At 33.8% G+C, this 19,939-nt stretch overlaps 1 protein-coding gene across 1 annotated transcript; it reads left to right on the forward strand.

Moving 5' to 3' along the window:
* The first annotated feature begins 109 nt into the window (after window positions 1-109).
* LOC113518527 (ubiquitin-protein ligase E3C) lies at window positions 110-19,293 on the forward strand. The gene is made up of 20 exons (XM_052903037.1): window positions 110-555; window positions 1,557-1,760; window positions 2,260-2,379; window positions 3,165-3,291; window positions 3,521-3,674; window positions 3,909-4,132; window positions 4,292-4,673; window positions 5,395-5,699; window positions 6,364-6,596; window positions 7,504-7,741; window positions 8,130-8,244; window positions 9,003-9,121; window positions 10,437-10,548; window positions 11,695-11,827; window positions 12,306-12,866; window positions 13,066-13,160; window positions 14,164-14,324; window positions 15,468-15,598; window positions 16,736-16,905; window positions 17,347-19,293. Exons 1-19 carry the CDS (start codon window positions 430-432, stop codon window positions 16,901-16,903), a joined length of 3,708 nt encoding a protein of 1,235 aa, XP_052758997.1. The 5' UTR covers window positions 110-429; the 3' UTR covers window positions 16,904-16,905; window positions 17,347-19,293.
* Window positions 19,294-19,939: the final 646 nt, after the last annotated feature.

Here is a 19,939-nt window from a genome sequence, read left to right on the forward strand (position 1 = left end):
TCGGTGCTACCTCTAACCCGTAGAAAGAGAAATACTAATTTTAATCTATGCTCTACCCCGATTCTTCATAATCATATTTTGTACACTTGCAACACAGTAGTACAGTCACAACCTGTGGTGGTGGTCACTGATCAGAAAAGAAAAAAAACAAATCATCCTTATTTTATGTCTCTTCATTATTATTTTAATTTGAGTAACATTTCAGAACAAAAACAACAGATAAATATTAATTTGATTAAGTATTTACATTGCTGAGCAAGTGCTTGTGTTACATGTTATCTATTAGAATAATGATTAAGTTTTAATTTTAACATCGATATTTGTGATTTGAGATGAGCGTAATACTTGCAAAGATAGACTTTCAGCTGATTATTGTTTACATATTATTGTAAAACATTTTGTGAATTAGGAATTGTTAAATTTTGTGATATGTATTCCTTTGAGGGTGACTTTAGGCGAAAACCCCAGCAGAATCTGGCGGGCGCAAGTGCACAACGAAAAACTGATAGAAATGCACTAATTCTCCAGTCGCAACAACAAAGACAAAAGCGAGAGGTTATATAAATTTTTTTAAAACATCAATTTATGATTATTTTTAAACCAGTAATTTGACAATAGAGTTATTTATTTAAAATGTCAGTATTACATACATTTTCAGTATTGTACTGGGAATGATAAACAAGCAATAGTATAATTTTATGCAAAAAATGTAGAATCAGGGTAGTGGTGTTTTTGTATTCTACTTATATATTGAATTCAAATTTGATCTAAATGAAAATATTAGCTGTGAATCTATAGTAAAATCAACATCACTCTTGGCAACATTACAATGACACTATCATGGAAACTTATCAGTTATTAAAAGAATAATAAAAAGAAGTTTAAAGAAAAATTGCATAATACACAATAAAAGTAAAATTAATAACTTTCTTTTTTTTATATTTATCTTAATATAACTCACTTGAGGTGAGATGAAAATTAGCTTTGATTGAGTATATTTTAAGTGTTTAAAGGGTGTAAGATAGAAGGGACTTATATATAACTTGGATATCTTTATTTGTAAACTTGTTGAGTTTCACAGAATGGTAATAAATTATTTAGAAAGTGTCCGGTAATTAAATGTTATTATGTTTATATAAATATTGTGATTGCTAAGGAAGTGAACCGTGCAACTGTTAAACTCACTTAGTTAGTAACTATTTATAAATAAATAAAAAAAAAATGTTTATTGTAGTATTTGTTATCAATTTGATTTTAATTCTGACTGTTTATGAAAAAGCCATTTTTTTATGATAGAAATAGATCAGCTACTTGGAAATGTCATCTATCTTTATTATAATTTGACAGACATCATTTAAAGATGTTCAGATTGAAGTGTTTACGATTAGAAGTATTTATATTGATTATTTAAAAACTGCTCAGATAGCAAACTAAAATATAATTTATCTTTAAAATTTATAAGCTTCACTCTCATGTTGTATCTATATTAATTTTGTCATAATTGAATATATTATTATTATGATTGTTACTTGTAAATAAATAATATATATTCACAGGAACACAGAAAGCGTTTAAACAGCACTATAAAGATACAGGCTTACATAAGGAGTTTCTTAATACGAAAGCATTGCAAGCAAGATGCAAGAGAACAATTTGACAAATATTTTTTGGGAGCTAATCCTGATGATCAAGTACTTATTTCATCACTTGTTGCTAAAGTGTTATTCTTTTATGATGATAAACAGGATTGTCAGAGATTGGTACGTTTTGTCATCAAATATTATTACTACAGTTTTGTTAGGTACAGCCTCAAAATTGCCATCACAAACAATATTGTCACAAAATCATAATATAAGATATTATAACTATAGACTGAATTCATATTTAATTAAAACAAGCAAGTCATTTAATAAAATTTCTTATGACTCTAATATTGATCTTTTTAACACAAAGACATAAAGCTTGAGAAAATTCTTAAATTTTCATTGTACAAAATTCTTCAGAGATGAATCTTATATAACATATTATTTATATTCTAAAATACCTGCTAAATTACCACCATTACTATTTGTAAAAACTAGTAATTCATGCTTTACTACCTACTGTACTGAAGGTGTTCCTCAAACTAGGTGTTAGTTTCTTCTTATTGTAATATAAATAAACAAATCTACCTAAGTTATTATTAAAAAGTAATAGGAATTTTAATACAAAACACATTTATTCGTCAGACTTGTACTAAATTAAAAATGTATTTTACAGGTGTCTATATCACAGTTATTGTTGAAGCAATGGAAAAAAGTATTTCAAAGTGAAGGCTCCTGCATACAAATCAGAAGGTTGCTTGCATTGCATTTACGGTTACTGAAAGACAATGCAGAGGTAATCAAGTTTTTAATACCATTTTGGATTCTGATGTAAAATGAAACAAGACATACATAAAATGTATACATATTTTTATTTTATTTTTTTATAAGTAACTAACCCAGTAAGTAGATCAAAATTTGTAACACAATTTAAATTGGATTAAAAATTTAATCAATTAAATCTTTGAAAATATGCTAAATACGAATGCTCCTTAGAAACTTTATTAAACTACTGCTTTCATTGAAGTTGGCACTGTAAATATGTTATGAATATAAATATATAATACCTAGCCATAATTCATTTCATTTATGAATTGGGATAAAAATATTTACTCTAGGACAGGGTTTGTGTACCAAATTTTATACAAATTTTTTAAACCTATTTATATCTAATTTAGTAAGAAATATCCAAATCTCTTCACAAATTTTGATATTAAAAATTTTATGTAGCTGGAGAGCTGTGTTAATTTTTCATAATTTAGGCTTTATTCAGAAATACTCAGACTTCAAATGAGGCAAAACCAGTTACTTTGATTTAAAAACTAAACTACTGAACTAATTTAGTTAAAATTTCTATATGGAATCAATTTGAAAGTATATCTTTTTAGATACAAGAAGAATTTTCTAAATTAGTTTATAAATTATGTAGTTAAGAGGTAACAAACTTCCTCTATTTTGAAGTCGGTTGAATATGTTTTTAAAAACAACGAGCATATAGTCTATGTGATATAAACAGTCAGACAAATTTTAATTACATAGTTTAACATAGTTTTCTTGATTTAAATCTCTGTTTTGACACAGGTGTCTCTTGCGGTACCCCTCAGGATGTTTGAAGTATTCACCTCAGTGAACTCTGCAGAGACTTCAATGAATAGTGAAGAGTCACTGGGTGTTGTTGGAAATACATTCTTATATTTGATCAGAAGAGGTAAAACGATAAGTACTTTATATACATATGTAATATTTTTAAAAATGCTTAATAACAAAATATTTTAATTTTATTAAATTTTTTTTTCCTTTAATTTGTTTTATAGAATTTGACATTAATATAAGGTATAATTAACAGTTTTGAGTTTTAAGCGGAATCTTTTTTTTCAGATTTTTGTTTTAATCTTTTTCCAGTCATTTTGTTATTAAACATTTATTATTCTTTTCAGGCTATTTCAAGGATTTGCGTGAGTTAATGTGCCAGAGAACACCACCACTTTATGGTCCTTCTCCAAATCCACCCACACCCCTATGTGGAGCTTTGCTGGATTTGATACAGAGACCTCTCAATTTGACAATGCACACTAACATACCCGAATATGAGTAAGTTGTCTCTTAATATAGAAATATATAGATATTAATAAAAGGGACTAAATATTGTAAGTATTTTAATACTATGTTTAGTCATTTTTATTTAAATTGAGAATATAGCTCAAAAGAAAAAAAAACAAAACATTTAAATATATAATATAGTATTTAAATGTAGTATAATGCTTTTCATATGTCTTAATAATTAATTATGATTTGATACTTTATTATTATTATTTACTTTTTTAGTGACACAGTGATGTCTGAGTTTGCTGCAGCATTTCTATGTAATCCTTACCTGGAACCTATAGAGATGTATTTAATACCATCACTCTCACATGATCTGACTAAGAAGTTTCCATTCCTATCACTCATACAATGTCTACGGGATGACAGCAAATTCAACAACAGGATACTCGTGAATGATTCATGGCTGTTGCATTCTGTGCTGTCGTTGGAACCTCCTGATTTCGGTATGTATTACAGTATTAAAGAAATTGAATTGTAATTAAGTGACTTTAAAATAAAAATGAGAATGGTGCATGTTATTTTTTAATGCTAAAACCTATGTTGATTTATTTGTCACTAGTGACAAATAAATGAATGGCTGACTTTATTGTATTTTGTTCCAGCAAATGATATACGTAAATTGAATAACACAAGACTGCCAAATAATCCTATTATATTAGAATACCTTAAAATAATAGCCAAGTTAACAATAAACGTGTGCAATAAACAGATAACTTATGAGTATGAAGACTCATTGTACAGTCAAGAGCCAGCAGCCGAGAAAGATGAGGACAGTGACAGTGATAGTGAACCAAACCCGACCTCTGTGAGGGAACAATTGCTGCTCGCCCGCTGCATAGAGTTGTTAAATGAGCCAGACCACTGTGTGATGGTCACTTGCACCCAGATCACTGATAGTGATTTAAATGATGAATTCCTAGACTGCATGTCGCAGATTTGTCACAATCTGTTGCTGAGTCACAGGATGGCCTTACATAAATACAGGTATGTTGAGAGAAAATTTTGATATTTAAGATTTTTTTTTCTTACTTATGTACATAGGTGCTGTGATAAGTATCACACAGAAGTATATCTTTCATTTTACTATAAAACCAATCCATTTATAATGCTCTATAACATTATTTAAAAATATTTCAATATTTACTAGAAAAAATACATACTAGCATAATAATAATACATATTGCGAATATGTGAGATATAATTCATTTGTGAAAAGATAGCCTATTATCTGTCACTTCACATTTGTACATAATAATAAAATCTACTCATTAATTATGAAATTTTACTCCAAATTATCTTTAATCATAAAATAATAGCCCACCCATTCCTTTTCCGTGGGTGTCGTAAGGGACGTCTAAGGAAACTTATCGTCGAGGAATAGTCAACACCGTTATTGAAAACATCACCAAAAGCCTAACTGTGGTTGCCAACTCGCTTACCAAGTGTGGCAATTACTGGCAAAACCTGCCAATTATATGACAAAATAATCTATAAAAAATCACAAGTTTTAATTCTGGCGCATTCTAGTATTTGTTGTCTAGTTTTATTTACTGGACATTGCTATTCTAAGTTGTATAAAAAAAAAAAACTAATGATATCTTTACACGAGAGTCTCGTTTAGGTTAATGTCATCCTCCTACATGGGTCTCGTGCTACAGAACTGAGTCAATGGATTGTTATGTACACAAAATGACAATAATTGCAGATTGCTGTACACACTAGCTTTCAAGCCGACGTTCCTGCGCGAACTGTGGCACTGGCTGAGCGGCCTGAGCCACGAGTCTTCGTTCGGCGGGTCCGCCACGCCGCTGCTGTCGGCGTTATCGCGCGGCTTGACCGCCCTCAGCTCGGTCGGCGCGCCGCCGACGGCGCCCTTCGCGACTGACGGCGCGGCGCTCGGCGTGCAGCGACTGCTTGCGCCACTGGCCGTCTTTTGTGCACTCTTCTCGCTCCTCATCGGGACCCTACACGACACGGAGTTCTGTAGAGACCTCGATGATGACAAAATGAGTATGTATCTATCTTCGTGCAATAAAAATCATGTTTACCAATTTATTATAGATTGATGAAATATTATTTTTTATATGCGAATAATAAATAAATGAACTAATATGAAACAAATTTATTGCCTGTATAAAAAGATTTATTTCAATATTTTTTTTTAATATTAAATGTAATGAAACATTACTACACTGGTTAGTGTCACTACATGACACGTATGGGAAGGAAGGGATTGTTACTAATGGAGATTAGCGACTCCTTGCTAACAATATAACTTATCAGGTCAGTCTCCATGTCTATTCTTCCTGGAAACCATCGTGGAACCTGGAAACCAACCATCACCAACCAATTCCAGATCAATTCGTCACGATGGCCTAACCATTCTGTCTTCATAGATAGATAGATACTCTTTATTGTTTCCTCCAAAATATTACAATAGTAAACTTATTATAAATATAAATAATTACAAGAAATAATCACAATGAGAAAACAATGGGCGACCTTATCGCTAAGAGCGACCTCCAGGCAACCTCATATTCGCCTATCATCATTCATTGGTACCCTATCTGTGTATACTGATAAACCCAACTATTAATTTTCATTAATAAAAAAATATGACAAGTGCTTTATATAAGGGCACCTGCACATGCAATGTTGTCTCTACCGTGTCCAGTAACGACGCCGTCGGTGAGGTCGGCCGCTGAAAGCATGGAGAGCGAGGAGGCGTGGGGCGCGGCGGTGGGCGGCGGCGGCGGCGGGGGCGGGGGCGGCCGCATGCACGCGTTCTCGTTCGCGGAGCTGGGCGCGCTGTGCCGCACGCTGCGCCACGTGTGCCTGGGGCTCGTGGAGCTGGCCTGCCCCGACACGCGCCAGCCACGCGCGCCCGCCTGGTCGCACCTCTTCAAGGTGCGTATTCCCCAATATCTTAACCCTTTTAGTGCCGGGAGTGGATATATCGGCTCCTGCTACACTTGGCGAAAACTGCCAGAGCCGATATATCGGCTCGCGCCTTGTAGCGGTTTACTACTCGCATTGCGGGAGAACTCTATTTAAAAATAAATTTGTAATGCATTATTAATGATCTAATTTGATTACAAGATAATTAAAAAAAATTTTTTTTTTTTGTTTGAACTCTTTGTGGACGACGTTTTTCCTATCCCTTGTAAAACTGTGAAATTCGGCCGGCTTTTTTTTCGCATAGGCCCCTCTATTTCGCCCGGCATTAAAAGGGACTATCTAATTTTAACAGAGGGAGACTTTGTACAAATGTCGTTTTTCTTTAATGGGGGGGGGGGTGACAATGGAATGGTAACCTCGCCCGCGCTATCGATATACACTGGCGGGGCACCAGTGAGAGGTGATAGGTGAGGATGAAGCAGGTCAGTTTGCCCATCGTGACAAATTCAACAAGAGTTGTTCATGATGGTTTCTAGGAGAAACCACGTGGAGGTTGACCTGATAGGGTATATTGCTAGCAAGGGGGCTGTCAAACTCCATTACTAACAATCCCTTTCCCCCTACAAAAGTCGTTTGCCTGGGTACCTCTTTCCTATTCGTGTTTCAATCTCGAAGCAGGTTTTTTTTGCATGGCTGTGTTTCGGTTTGAAGGATGGGATAGGGCAGTAAATTTATAGAGTGCAGAGAAATAACACCTGAGTTCTCAAAAATGGCAATGCATAAGGAGTATCATGGGCGAAACAGTATACTTTGTTATGTCCATGGTACTGCTCATGTCTATAGGCGACGGTTACCACTTTCCATCAGATGGGCCGTTAGCTTGTTTGCCATTCTAAGTTGTATAAAAAAACCGCAGGTGTGCACGCATCTGTTGCGCGCGCTGTACGCCCGCGACGCGCGACTGCAGTTCTGCGGCGCGGAAGTGTGGGGCGCAGGCGGCGCGGGCGGCGTGAGCGGCGTGAGCGGCGCGGTCGGCGCGGGCCCGGAAGGCGTGGCGGGGCTGCTGGCGGCGGCAGGCCCGCTTACACGCTACTCGCTACGCCAGCCGCGCCGCCCACCACCGCCAGCCTCCGCCGCGCTTGCACTCTCACAAGGTACGCTACCACTGGGGGTTACGTATCGACGGCCGCGGGTCCCCACCTCAGTTTGAATAAACTTAGTATTCGAAATTTAAATGTATGTTTTTTATATTGACATTCGAAATTCAAATTGCGTTGAAAAAAATATGGCCGCTGTGGCATGACTTATGCCATTGTTTTTTTTCTTTGACTTTTTTTAGCCTTAGTTTGGTCCAAAAGGAGCGGATACTAATAATTAATATAAATGTATTGTAAAAAAAAAGCCAGAGTTTTGCTAGAGTTGCTACGCGTAGCAGGCGGATTAACAACCGCAGTTAATGTTTTATCGTATTATCGTGTTAGAACTTTCTAACGAAGAACATTTTCGCTCTGCACTACTAACCTATTATTTTATGATTTTCAGAGGAGGGGCCTCCTTTAACAATCAAAGAATTAAGAACAGTGACAATTTTACGGGAAATACCATTCGTGGTGCCATTTTCTACACGAGTTTTAATCTTTCAAGGACTATTAATTAGGTAAGACTTCTTGTTTTAAATTAGGAAATTTTCATTATATATTTAACTTATTTATTTATTTGAATTATTATACAGTATCTCAAAATACTGAAAAATGTATATGTTTATAGTAAAAATAAAATAAATTTAATAAGTAATTTATTGGTACAAAATAGTTTTGCTTGTTATTTATATTTGTGACGTCAAAAGTATATTACGTAAATAGTTGTTAGAACTATAATTCTAAAAACGGAAACATTTACTTTGGAACCAATTCTGAGGTGCCATTTATTTAAATCTATCTTTAAAATTAAAATTTCAAATTGGTATCAACAAAATATTTATTGTAAGTTGACTGATTTAAATATTTTTTTAATAGATTTAAGTGAAAAATATTATAATTTTAGTTTATGTTGTTATTAGTGGTCGGTAACTTCATAATATTATTAAATTAAAATATTAGGTGGAGGTAACTTTAGAGAAATGACACCTCCGAATCGACCCCAATGTGTCATGTCTGACAATTGTTTTGTAATACTCAACCAGTATTATTTTGCTCAGATTTAACTATTAATGCTTTATCTAAGACCATACAACATGATGTGGATATCATTACTTCGTGTTTTTTTTTTTATTAATTTAGATTTATTTATATCTACACTGTGATTGGTCTACCTTTATGGAAGTCTATGAATTATACATTGAATGATATAAATAAACCTTTTGATCATTATACATAATTTAGTTATATCGAAAATAGGTATTTTTGTTATTTTTAGAGAAAAGCACGACCATTGGTATGAATTGAACAATTTCAATGAAGGGCCCTCTATAAATATCAGCGTGCGTCGCACACATTTATACGAAGATGCATTTGATAAACTTAGCCCTAGTAACGGTGAGTACCCACACTAAACCTATGGATATATATTCACTAATAAAGATTAAATACCTTATAAAAACTAAAACCTATTTTACACTATTAAACTTTTGTTACTTTTTTTAAATTGATAATTTAGTACAGAAGTAAGATACAATAAATTAAAAGTACCCCCTAACTGGCGAGCGTGTATGAAAAGATCGATGAATGTGGAGGAAGCGAAAGAGGTTTGTTTAAATCGAAGCATTTGGCGTTCCATTGTTTCTGTCTACCATAATGGGAGACAAGCGTGACAGATATGTATGTATGTATGTACAAAAACGTTAAATATCTAAAAGAAGAAACTAAAACTATTTCATTACAGACTCACCATTTTTGACAACTAATTAAAAATGACGATAATATTTTATCTTGTCTGCTAACTTTATACTTGTTACTCTGTACGCGTAAATTTCAAAAGTAGGTAATTCAATGTAATTTTCAGAAGTAGAGATACTAATCAAAATATACTACTTCTAGGTAGCGTCTTAAAACATATACCAGATTTTAAGTTACATCGTCAGGTCCTGTGATAACCGCATACAATTTGGTTGAATAGTTTTTACATTATGCCGGAACAAACATATGCACAGACAGACAAAATCTCTAAGAATTATTATTTTGGCAAATATTGCTCCTATGTTTCTCTTACGTACAAACATTGTTAACTTACAATTTTATTATTTCATATTTAAATATAAATCATACATGTTTGTTTTGTTGTATGTTTATTTATTTTTTTATAGCACAATAAAACACTAGAAGGAGACTTTGTACAAAAGTCGATTGCTTGTTTACTTCTGTCCCATTCGTGTTTCAACCGTGAAGCAGTTGTGTTTGCATGGTTGTTTCGGTTTGAAGGGTGGGATATGGCGTGAATTTACTGGGTACAGAAGAATAACATCTGAGTCCTCAGGAGTGGCAACGCATGGGGGGTATCATGGGCGAAACAGTATACTATGTTATGTCCATGGTACTGCTCATGTCTATAGGCGACGGTTACCACTTTCCATCAGGTGGACCGTCAGCTTGTTTGCCATTCTAAGTTGTATAAAAAAAAAACGTGTACAAGTGCGAGCTTAATGCCGCATGGCATTCTCTATCAACTAATCATTAGGCAAAAACAGAAAGCGTATGAAGGGCAGTGGTGGTGATTATTGAGTAACACACTAAAATAATTATACATACACATAATACATAAGAAATATACATATAATACACAAACATTATATTTAATATATATGTTGTCGTTGCACATTATAGTGACCGGTATTGCCATTGACAATTGTTACAGAGCCAGATTTGAAGCTGAGGCTTCGTGTGCAGTTAATAAACCAAGCCGGCGCTGAAGAGGCGGGTGTTGACGGCGGTGGTCTCTTCAGGGAATTCCTTTCAGAGTTGCTCAAGTAAGATTATTCTATTAATATTATAAATGCGAAAGTTTGTAACGATGGATGGATGTATGTTTGTTACTTTTTCACGCAAAAACTATTGAATGGATAAATGGTATTTTGTACACAAATGGGTTTTATCCTAAATTAGCACATCATCATTATCATCATCATCATATAAGCCATTAATTGTCCAATGCTGAACATAGGCCTTTCGCATGTTGGGGGGGGGGGGGGGGGGTTGTTGCCAGTAGTTGCCATGTTAACAGGCGGATTAACAACCACAGTTAGGCTTTAGTGATGTTTTAAGAGGGATGCTTCTGCCCATCCTTCGACCATTAAGTTCCCTTATGCACCCCTTACGACTCCCACGGAAAGTGGAGTGGCCTTTTCTATTCTGAGACCATACGGCGACTTAGTACAATTAGTAAGATATGTTTTAAGATATATTTATATACTGATTCACGCGAGTATAACCGCGGGATATAGCTAGTAAAATATAGATACTACAGCTTAAGCTTTCCGTTTTTTTTTTGATTGGTGAAAATGGAAGGGTACCCTGCCTGCGCTAATGGGATACGCTGGCACCAGTGAAGGGTTATCGATGAGAATGAAAACGGGCCAGTTAGTCCATCATAATGAAATCATCAAGAATTAGCCACGATAGTTTCCAGGGGGAACCACGAGAAGGTCGACCTGGTTGGGTATATTGCTAGCAATGGGATTTTTAGTATCCGTTACTAACAATCCCTTTCCCCCCTAAACTTTTCGTTTGTTACATTAAATGTTACTAAACAGTTAGTGTATGTTAGTTGAACTTGTTTACTATACAGTCCAGTGAATTATCAGATACAACTTGACAATTGTACCCATCTTTTTTCTTGAATAACATTTTCGAAATGTAAATGTTTAATTATTTACATTTCAAAAAATCCCGTAAATAAGTTCTTGACTAACGAGTGATAAAATATTGGTGTGTATAGAAAAATTAGTAACTGTTCTTTATATAAAAAATCCTATTTAGAGTGTAAAATAAAAATAGTACAGATATAGTTCTTGTAAATTTTACCATTCATAAGTATTTATGTTTGATTCTGTATTAAAAGTATAGTGTTTGAATAAAATTAAATATTTTTATGTTTTTTTCTGATTTTTTTACAGATCAGCTTTTGATCCAAACAGAGGTCTGTTTCGGTTAACAAAGGATAACATGTTGTATCCAAACCCTGGCGTGCATTTACTTTACGATGACTTCACGATGCATTATTATTTTGTTGGAAGGATGCTTGGAAAGGTATGTCCTATTTAAAACATGTACAGTCTAGCATGCATATATCGTAAGTCTGCAGGTGTTAGTGATAAATCACATAAATGTTCGATTTTGTTAAAGAATGTTCAATGAAATGTGGTGATATTGGAATTTTTGGAAAATAATTTAATAATTTTCATTAAATATTTCCATTTGATTATGATTTTTAAAAAGTGCTCTTGACAGTGAATGAAATGGTTATACATAGAATAATTGCCTTCGATATCACCTAATGAAAACTGATGATAATGTCTTAGATGTAGTTTGCGGTTTTATAAACATACTGCTGAAGATTTTGCACCCACTTCATATTTTGTTTCTGAATTCATTCCATCCAAGTCCAAATTTTCAGTAGCTTCACTATTAGAGTACTTTTTAAATAATTAATCAGAAATATTGAAAATTGAAATATAAAACTGATAGATAATTTGGCTGTTACCACCCATGCTGTGAACCTCGGCAGGCGCTGTACGAGAACCTGCTGGTGGAGCTGCCGCTGGCGGAGTTCTTCCTGAGCAAGCTGTGCTCGCGGCGCGAGCCGGACGTGCACGCGCTGGCGTCGCTGGACCCCGCGCTGTACCGCGGCCTGCTGCAGCTCAAGGCGCACCGCCGCCGCGACGTGCCCGACCTGGGGCTCGACTTCACCGTCGTCAGCGACGAGCTCGGCGAGCAACGGGTGAGACACTCTCCACCATCTCCACCACCACCTCCACCGCCGTACGGTCTGTATTCGTCGCTGGACCCCGCGCTGTACCGCGGCCTGCTGCAGCTCAAGGCGCACCGCCGCCGCGACGTGCCCGACCTGGGGCTCGACTTCACCGTCGTCAGCGACGAGCTCGGCGAGCAACGGGTGAGACACTCTCCACCATCTCCACCACCACCTCCACCGCCGTACGGTCTGTATTCGTCGCTGGACCCCGCGCTGTACCGCGGCCTGCTGCAGCTCAAGGCGCACCGCCGCCGCGACGTGCCCGACCTGGGGCTCGACTTCACCGTCGTCAGCGACGAGCTCGGCGAGCAACGGGTGAGACACTCTCCACCATCTCCACCACCACCTCCACCGCCGTACGGTCTGTATTCGTCGCTGGACCCCGCGCTGTACCGTGGTTTACTGCGACATTACTTAGTGCGGCTGCAAACGCTTGTGTTATAAAAAAATACATTTAATAGTATTTAATAGGCTTTCTATAATTATAGTTTATTTATTGTAGTAATGTTTACAGATAGAAGAGTTGAAACCTGGCGGAGCAAATATTCCTGTAACGGCCGAAAATAGGATAGAATATATACACCTAGTCGCTGATTATAAATTAAACAGGTACTTAATTTAAGTTTAATTATTTATTTGTTTTAGGCTACAACTCATCAATCATCATCTTTCATTATTAAACTTACACTGCAGTGTTAAAGATCTTTTTCGGTTGAGTTTTTTAGACATAGTCAAATTTTAATAAAATATAAGTAAAACATAATAAATCATTACGATTAGTAATAGGTTTATTATATTTATCACATATAGTGTAGTATTAACATTGGTCATCAAACACACCGATCATCAATTATTTTTACTAGACATTCTGTATATTAGTTATATAATGACTATTCAGCAATCTGTTATATTGCTTTGCTATAAAAACAGTTGGTATACATGTATATAAACATAATGACGCCGAGCTGATGGTAACAGTGAAGTTGCGTGTTACACGCATTTCCAAAACCGAGATCAAAAACAACTTTGTTATCATGCTATTATTGAAATGTCTTAGAATTAAACTATTATCTTTCGGCTGTAATATTAAATCATTTATATGAATTCTTTACTAGTAATGGTGTATCAGTTAGTCTTAATCTTCTCTATCCAAGATAGGAATGTTTACATCAAATTTTATGAAGATTGGATGACATGATGTTACAAAATCATGACCTAAATTTATGTTTGGCATCCTATAATTAAAGTTTGTGTCCCATAGAAAAAAATAATTTTTATTGTGACAAAACCAGTTATTTTGATTTCAAAACTAAACTACTGAATCTATTATTATAAAATTTCTATGGGAAAATTTCTTCCTTTCAGAGCAATAAAAAGAATTTTCCAAATTTGTAGAACTGATGAATTATGAGATAACAAATATAAAAATACAACCGAATTGAGAACTTCTTTCTTTTTGAAGTCTGTTGAAAATTTTTTGTTATCTTATGTAAATTCATGTTTACACTTAATACAAAAAGCGAATGCGCTTACCACCCCATAAATTCGTCATTATTGCTCTGTGCAAATACATTAGTTGCCTATTTGAATTGTAATAACAATAATATTTCAGACAAATCCGACCACAGTGCGTTGCGTTTAAGCGCGGGCTGACGTCTGTGGTGAACGCGGAGTGGCTGCGCATGTTCTCGTGCGGCGAGCTGCAGCTGTTAGTGTCCGGCGCGGAGGTGCCCATCGACTTGCACGATCTGCGTGCGCACACGCTTTACACCGGTCAGTCCGCACACCATGCATACCTTCTATACCTTTCTTTGATTGGAGCTAGTTATGCATAAAACAACTCTTATGGATATTATTAATAAGAATAATAATAATATTAGGTCGAGATATAATAGCATTTTCTTTATTATAGATTACAAAGATCCATTTTTGTTAATAACAATTGATTTAAACTATGTTAGTAGAAAAAAAAATACAAAAATCATTTTACGGCCCCTACAATAATTTTGACCCACAATGAGAGGATCGGGCTATCGTATTTATTACACAATGCCCACAGAATGCTGTTACTGCTGCCACACAATCGGTATAAAAGAGATGCGATCCGTTTGCGTCTGATGGCATAGAAGTCATCTGTCCATGCCGCTGCAAACATTGTGCATGCACTACAAAAACGTGACAGCCGTAACAACACCCTGAAAACATTATTGTATTGAACACATATTTCAAGTTATGTGCTTGTTTTCTGTACAACTAGCTCTGATCATACTCGATCATAAAACTTTAATACAATAAATAAAAAAAAATATTAGCTCGCATGTGCAGCAAATCAGGTGCATTAACTAAACTGATGTGAACCTTTATTAATATATTAATAGTTTACTTAATATATCAAATTATGATTTAGATCATAGTTTCTAAACATTATTTTGCCCACCGCCCACTTTACCAATATGTTTTTTTGTAGAGTCCTCCATCTCTTAATTTTATTTACCATCTGCTTTTTATAGACTATATTTTTTAATGTGTACACTCTTTGCACCATTTCAATGTTGAATAATCTCATCTTTCCCCCAATTTGGGGATTTCTATTGCCCTCTTGAAAATCTCAAATACTCAGAAGGAGGCCTTTTCGACCACTTTGAGAATCTATGATTTATATATAGCCTATATCATCGTTAGAATATTTCTAACTATATAAAATATATCTATTAAATAGACGCTAAAGAATAAGCCTAAAAACACTGGATAACAGAGAGTCATGGGTACAATTAAATTTGATCAACTTGTCGGAAAACATTTATAACTTTATGTAAAAAATGTTTACTTAAAAAATTTGAATAAACGGAACTAATTATAAAAATTATATACGTAAATGAACTATTTCAATCATATATGTCGTTTTGTTTTATTTAGGTGGTTTCTCAGCGACTCATCCGACCGTCCGGTGTTTTTGGAAGGTGGTGGAAAACTTCACGGACGACCAGAGGCGGCAGTTGTTAAAATTCGTTACCAGTTGCTCTAGGCCGCCATTGTTAGGTTTTAAGGTTAGTAGAGTTTTTGTCGATAATTCCGTGATAGTGGTAAGATAAAATTACGATCAATGTTTTCGTATTTTATGCACGAAAAATAATTAATTCACTCTTGCGCCACCTACCCATTTCTATATGTTCTCCTTTAACAAAAGGTTGTCTGTAAGAGATTGCCCTAGCGATAAGACCGCCTTTTGTACCTTTATGTGTATATTTCAATCTGTATTTATGTTACTTTATTTCACTTGAATTATTCATTTGTCATTGTATGTTTTTATTTATGGTGCAATAAAGAGTTAATTAAATAAATAAATAAGTTATTGGCAGGACGAGTAAGATAGGAGTTTGGACAAATAAAATTGTACTAAAATCTAACGAATAATCTTACTAATAATAATAACGAATAATTAAACTAGATGATGGTTTACTCAACTCGATATAACATTTCTATTTTCCAGGTTTCATTTCTTTTAAATAATACCTAATAATTTACAATCATCATCATCTTATTTCAGCCATTATCCGTCCACTGCTGGATATAAGCCTTCCCCATAGATGCAGGTGGTCCTGAATCACCTGCATCCACTGACTCCCTGTAATACATTTCAGACGGTCACTTCATCTAATGGGAGGGGGGAGGGTCGTTCTACACTGTGTTTATAATAGAAAAATAGATGCAAAGATTCTGGTGATGTTAGTTGAGCATGATTTAATCATCATCATATCAGATGTTAACTGTCCATTGCTGAACAGCTGCTTCTCCCTTTTGAGGTTTCTGCCAATAGTTGCCACGTTTGATAGGCAGGCTGGCGATGCCAGTTACGCTTAGGTGATGTTTTAAGAGGGACACTGTCGATCCCTTGAACATTAAGTTTTCTTAGTCGTGTTTTATGACATCCAAGGGAAAGGAAGCAAGACCCATTCTATGCCGGGACCACACGGCGAGTATGGTATACCATACTCACCGTGTGCGTACATAAATTCATTATAATGTATGACGCGAATTTATAAACCAATAATAATAAAAATCACCAGATATAGATATTACATATTTTAATGTTTTTTTTTTATTATTATATATTATTATAAAAATAAAAAAAACTTATTCTACATAATTATAGTTTAGAAACTCAACATACAATTTCCAATCAGGACCTGCAGCCACCTTTCTGCATCCAATCAGCAGGCGCGTCGGACCGGCTACCGTCTTCCTCCACTTGTATGAATCTCCTCAAACTGCCAGAGATTCAGTCCGAGGACTTACTCGCCGAAAAGCTGCTTTACGCCATACAGGCAGGAGCTGGCTTCGAACTTAGCTAGAGGTAAGTGGACGTCATTTGCATGCGTGTAAATATATTTTTTTATTTATTTTTAAACTAGCTTTTACCGCAGTTTTGCATGTGGGGGTCTCGGAAAAGGTAACCTTTTTTTAGATGATGTGTCAAGATAAATAATGACAGATTTTAAATGAGGCCAATTGTGTTTTCACAGCATCCTATTTAGTGTACTAGTTTTTTGTATTATGTCAAAACAAACATATAGCATTTATTAAGAGTCCATATGTGTAAAATCTTGTGTAAAGCCACTTTCTATCAGGTGGGCCGTTAGCTTGTTTGCCATTCTAAGTTGTATAAAAAAAAAGCTAGTTAGTATATAAAACGAAAATAATTTGCAGAAATTATTTCACTTTTAAAATTTAACTGTATGTAATTTTGAGACATTACTACTTGCATTTCTTTAACGAAATAACAATTTGTTTACAGGTTTAAATGTACCATCACGAAAACTGAAAATGTACTGAATATAGTATGGATATATTAAATTATTCTATTTTGCATTTTTTTTATGTAAGTTACAATCGTAAGTTGTGATATGTAATTAGATAAATGTTGCACATTGTTGTATGTTACACTAATAGTTGTAAAATACGCGATTCCTTAGTCTGTGAATTTTTATGATCTATTTATTTCATTTAATCATATAATTACAAAATTATTTAGTCGTCCCCGGACAATAAAATGCTAACTGATCTGAGATCCGCAGAGTGTACATCCACTTATTATTTTTTTTACACTTCCTTTCTGTTGTTATTTAAAAAGTTGTTAAATAATTAATACTCGTATAATATATTCATATTTTTGTTAGTGAATTCTAAAATTGGTAAATGGTTGTATATATATATATATATATATATATATATATATATATATATATATATATATATATATATATATATATATATATATATATATATATAATTCATTATTGCTTGATAAATATCTTTGTGATTCTTCTTTCGTCTATGCTCTCCAAATGGCCAAACCAACGCAACATTCATAAAGTTGACATAATGAAGTTGCATCACAAGTTGCAAACACAGACACTATTTGTGTTGTAATTAATAGAATATATATTATTACACTAATAAAATGCGTTTTTGATTCAGTAATTTTGAATTTTTTTTAAATAATTTTTACATATTCAGATGTTTTTAAAACTCCATAAAGTGTCAACAATCTTCAGTGTCAACACAATAATTTTAATTTCTTTAATTTAATTATATATTTTTTTTATGAAAAATTGATAATAAATAGTTTGCTGTCCTATTTCTAAGTAAATTAATAACTCGTCAAGCGATTGTCAATAAATGTTGTTTTTTCTAAAAATTTAGTGACTGCAATTACCATTTTATTATTCGGGGACACCGGATTTTTCTGTAAAGATTATGACATGTGGTTATACGTTTAGTGAGAACAATAATGAGTAATGATATGTATATAAATTTAGAGAAATATTTCGAATTTATGTATAACATACGATATAGGTATATGGGATGTATAGATATTATTTTCGTTTGACAGAATTTTATATGTAATTGTGAAGTTAAGAAGCTGCCTCCTTACAATCAAATATTGTTTAATTTCATTATTATTATTTTACATAAAACCATACCCACTGCTTCATACAATATGGTTTATTTTTACTATTTTAGTACAGAATACTAAAAATGTGATCTCTGGCTGTCACTCACACGTAAGTAAATAACGTCAGTACAATGTAAAATGTATATGTGTATATAGTGCACTTGCGTTCCTTTTTCAAAAGATCCTATTAGAGACAAAGAGAGGATATAAGAACAGTTCAAGAGCAACAAGAATGTCCATATTGTATGAAATAGTACTATTACTGTGATAAGACTATTTTAGAATGAATTCTATGCTTGTGACAAAATGTATGGAATCAGTACATTCATATGTTTGTTTTCGTGTTAATATTTTGTACAAAACATTACTTCATTTTTTTTTTATTTTTATTGCATTTTGTCTTTCTTACTATTCCTACATTTTAAATGGAAAAATTTGTAAATATATTTATTTGTTACTCAGTCATGTTTAAATTTATGGGAAATTTGTCAAACAGTTATATTTTTATATTTACATGATACATTTTTTATAAGAGTACAATCTCTAAACAATGTAACTGTAAATTTAAATAAATTTAGTAATAAAGTAATATAACTGTAAACTTAAAAAAAATGTCCCTAGTAAAATAATAGTAATGAAAAAGATAATGATAAAAGGAGGGTCTCTTAATTCTTAAAGATGAATTATGTCTCAAAATCGTTTTCCAAAATTCGGCGCGAGGCCGTCGTGCCGTTGAAGAGCGATTTTATATTTTAGTACTTATTTAATAAAGTTGTCAATCCTGTGTTTATTATGTTTTTATTTAGAAATACAAAATATTTACAGTTAAAAACATTGTCCGGCGCGTTCTAATCGGATAAATGCACAATTATGTGTACAGAGTAAGTAGTGTAATCGATATTGGGACACGACGAGCACCAGCTATAAGTAAGTATTTTTATATGTAAATTATCTCGGCAATTAATTTTATAATTTATTAACAAAATACGCGTAAACATTAAGCTTTATGCGATATCTACATACAATATTGCTGACTTGCGAAATTAAATACAGCATGCAGTTGGACGTATGTGGCATACGCCCGGATTATCAATGATACATTACGATGATTATCACATTACCTATTCTGTGTGCAGCGCGTACCAAAGTAATAAAAACTTAAGTCTACTCGATATGGACTTCGTGTGTGCTGCAGTGAGAGCAGAAAGATGTAGACATTTTTTTAAATGGATGAAAAACGAACTAAAATCTAGAAACGTACTTTAACTATTACACTCTTTTATCACTTTTATTCAAATTGGGTATTTAGTGTAAAAGAAAGAGAAAACAATTCAATAACTAAATTATTAATTTTACTAATTTCATTATTAACTTCATGTGTAAAGTTCTAATTTTATGATTTATTAATTATTCTACCTAAATACATATTTCA

This window comes from Galleria mellonella, unplaced genomic scaffold (genome assembly GCF_026898425.1).
Source record: "Galleria mellonella isolate WM207_F2 unplaced genomic scaffold, CSIRO_AGI_GalMel_v1 utg132, whole genome shotgun sequence".
Taxonomy (NCBI): domain Eukaryota; kingdom Metazoa; phylum Arthropoda; class Insecta; order Lepidoptera; family Pyralidae; genus Galleria; species Galleria mellonella.

Bases quoted from the DNA above. Each gene is read 5' to 3' on its own strand.
- LOC113518527 (XM_052903037.1), top strand. From the start codon at position 430: ATGTATTCCTTTGAGGGTGACTTTAGGCGAAAACCCCAGCAGAATCTG. The intron at 3,292-3,520 runs GTAAAACGATAA...TATTCTTTTCAG, and splicing joins CTTATATTTGATCAGAAGAG to GCTATTTCAAGGATTTGCGT. The intron at 11,828-12,305 runs GTATGTCCTATT...GAACCTCGGCAG, and splicing joins TTGGAAGGATGCTTGGAAAG to GCGCTGTACGAGAACCTGCT.